This window comes from Coenobita brevimanus, chromosome 14 (genome assembly GCF_032717465.1).
Source record: "Coenobita brevimanus isolate Jiangsu-jjx chromosome 14, ASM3271746v2, whole genome shotgun sequence".
Classification (NCBI taxonomy): domain Eukaryota; kingdom Metazoa; phylum Arthropoda; class Malacostraca; order Decapoda; family Coenobitidae; genus Coenobita; species Coenobita brevimanus.
The window spans coordinates 15,817,501-15,820,887 of NC_136967.1; the positions used below are offsets into that span (position 1 = coordinate 15,817,501).

Sequence of the window (3,387 nt, forward strand, 5' to 3'; positions counted from 1 at the left end):
GGGTCTGTGTGTGGAGTTTGGAGTGGAGTTCTGTGTATGGGGTTTGGAGAGGGGTCTGTGTGTGGAGTTTGGGGGAGGAAGTCTGTGTGTGTGGAGTTTGGGGAGGGGTCTGTGTGTGGAGTTTGGGGGAGGGGTCTGTGTGTGGAGTTTAGGGGAAGGGATCTGTGTGTGTGGAGTTTGGGGAGGGGTCTGTGTGTGGAGTTTATGGAGGGGCCTGTGTGTGGAGTTTGGGGGAGGGGATCTTTGTGTTTGGAGTTTGGGGGAGGGTGGATCCGTGTGTGGAGTTTCGGGGAGGGGCCCGTGTGTGGAGTTTGGGGGAGGGGCCTGTGTGTTGAGTTTGGGGGAGGGGCCTGTGTGTGGAGTTTGGGGGAGGGGCCTGTGTGTGGAGTTTGGGGGAGGGGCCTGTGTGTGGAGTTTGGGGGAGGGGCCTTTGTGTGGAGTTTGGGGAGGGGCCTGTGTGTGGAAATTGGGGAGGGGCCTGTGTGTGGAGTCTGGGAGAGGTGGTCTGTGTGTGTGGAGTCTGGGGAGGGATTTGTGTGTGCGGAGTCTGGGGAGGGATTTGTGTGTGGAGTATGGAGTGGAGTTCTCTGTGTGGAGTTTGGGGAGGGGTCTATGTGTGGAGTTTGGGGAAGGGCCTCTGTGTGGAGTTTGGGAATGGGTCTGTGTGTGGAGTTTGGGGAGGGGTTTGTGTGTGGGGAGTTTGGGGAAGGGTCTGTGTGTGGAGTTTGGGGGAAGGGTGACGGCTCTGTGTGTGTGTGGAGTTTGGGGAGGGGTCTGTGTGTGGAGTTTGGGGGAGGGGGTTTGTGCGTAGAGTTTGGAGGAGGGACTGTGCGTGAAGTTTGGGGAGGAGTCTGTGTGTGGAGTTAGTGGAGGGGTCTGTGTGTTGCCTCCAAATACAGGCCTCTCCCCCTGGAGGGCTCTGTGTGTAGAGTTTGGGGAGGGGTCTGTGTGTGAAGTTTGAGGTCTGTATGTGTAATTTAGGTTTTCAATATGTTTTTGGATATTTTGTTATTTTAAAATGTTGTTTTTACTGTTATGGCTTATAAGGATTTTATTTTCAGGAGACTGCGTTGCGGGAGAGGGCAGCATGAGGCCGACGAACAAAATGACATAGAGAATTATTGGCCTCCCGTAACGAATTTAAGGCATTTAGCTGCAGAGGACTACCACCACCACAGCTACCAGAACATCCCTGCCACTACTACCACAACAACCACCATCACTTTGGAGGGGGGCATTTAACTGAATACTTATTTGGCGAGTATGCCTAAGCATTTTCAGTTACATTATTATTATATTATCATTATTATTACTGTTGTTGTTGTTATTATTATTATTATTATTATTATTATTATTATTATTATTATTATCATCATCATTATTATTATTTTTTTTTTATTATCATTACTCTCCCTGCACCTTTGCGTAGCCAGGCCGTCCCCTGCACCCTTGCTATATGCAGCCAGGCCCTCTCCTGCACCCTTGCTATATGCAGCCAGGCCCTCTCCTGCACCCTTGCTAACGCACCCAGGCCCTCCTCTGCACCCTTGCTATATGCAGCCAGGCCCCCCCCCCCCTGCACCCTTGCTACATGCAACCAGGCCCTTTCCTGCACCCTTGCTACATGTAGCCAGGCCCTCTCCTGCACCCATCTATATGCAGCCAGGCCCTTTCCTGCACCTTTGCTATATGCAGCCAGGCCCTCCCCTGCACCCTTGCTATATGCAGCCAGGCCATCCCCTGCACCCATCTATATCCAGCCAGACCCTCCCCTGCACCCTTCCAATTTGTATCAGGATCCTCCCTTGCACCCATCCTATCCCCCCCCCCATATATCCATGCACTCCCTTCATCCTTGCAATGCCATACCACTCCCTGTCATGCCCACCCCTGCACCCTTGCAATACCTACCATGCATTTCTCTGCACCCTTGCAATACCCAACCACGACCTCCCCTGCACCCTTGCAATGCCCTTCCATGCCCTACCATGCTGTCCTCTGCACCTCTGGAATGCCCAGCTGTGCCCTACCATGCCCTCCCCTGCACCCTTGCAGTGCCCTGTCATGCTCTACCATGCCTTACCATGCCCTATCCTGCACTCTTTCCATGCTTTTCCATGCCCTATCCTGCACACTTTCCATGCCATTCCATGTCCTCCCCTGCCCCCTTCCAATGTTCTCCCATGCCCTACCATGCCGTCCCCTGCACCCTATCTTTGCTTTACCATTCCCTCCCCTGCACCCTTGCTATATGCAGCCAGGCCCTCTCCTTCACCCTTGTTATATGAAGCCAGGCCCTCCCCTGCACCCTTGTTATATGAAGCCAGGCCCTCCCCTGCACCCTTCCTATATGCAGCCAGGCCCTCTCCTACACCCTTGTTATATGAAGCCAGGCCCTGCCCTGCACCCTTGATATATGCAGCCAGGCCCTCTCCTGCACCCTTGCAACATGCAGCCAGGCCCTCCTCTGCACCCATCTATATCCAGCCAGGCCATCCCCTGCACCCTTCCAATTTGTATCAGTACCCTCCCTTGCACCCTTCCTATTCCCCCTCATACATCCATGCCATACCCTTCCATGCACTCCCTTCACCTTTGCAATGCCATACCACGCCCTGCCATGCCTTCCCCTGCACCCTTGGAATACCTACCAGCATTTCTCTGCATCCTTGCAATACCCAACCACGACCTCCACTGCACCCTTGCAATGCCCTTCCATGCCCTACCATGCTGTCCCCTTCACCTCTGGAATGCCCAACCGTGCCCTACCATGCCCTCCCCTGCACCCTTGCAGTGCCCTATCTACCATGCTCTACCATGCCTTACCATGCCCTATCCTGCACTCTTTCCATGCTTTTCCATGCCCTATCCTGCACACTTTCCATGTTTTTCCATGCCCTATCCTGCACACTTTCCATGCCATTCCATGTCCTCCCCTGCCCTCTTCCAATGTTCACCCATGCCCTACCATGCCCTGCCATGCCGTCCCCTGCACCCTATCCTTGCTTTACCATTCCCTCCCCTGAACCCTTGCTATATGCAGCCAGGCCCTCCCCTGCACCCTTGCTGTATGCTGCCAGGCCCTCTCCTTCACCCTTGTTATATGAAGCCAAGCCCTCCCCTGCACCCTTGATATATGCAGCCAGGCCCTCCCCTGCACCCTTCCTATATGCAGCCAGGCCCTCTCATACACCCTTGTTATATGAAGCCAGGCCCTGCCCTGCACCCTTGATATATGCAGCCAGGCCTTCCCCTGCACCCTTGTTATGTGCAGCCAGGCCCTCCCCTGCACTCTTGCTATATGCAGCCAGGCCAACCCCAGCACCCATGTATATGCAGCCAGGCCCTCCCTTGCACCCTTGCTATATGCAGCCAGCCCCCCCCCCC

The 3,387-nt window shown here is 54.6% G+C and overlaps 1 protein-coding gene across 1 annotated transcript in view; it reads right to left on the minus strand.

Annotated features, from left to right (window-relative positions):
• The window catches only part of LOC145389988 (UDP-glycosyltransferase UGT5-like), a 41,401-nt gene extending 39,651 nt beyond the window's left edge, over nt 1-1,750 (minus strand). The window contains exon 1 of the mRNA XM_080265086.1: nt 1,409-1,750. Coding sequence (XP_080121212.1) covers nt 1,409-1,750 — 342 coding nt within the window. The remainder of the gene's footprint in view (nt 1-1,408) is intronic.
• Nucleotides 1,751-3,387: the final 1,637 nt, after the last annotated feature.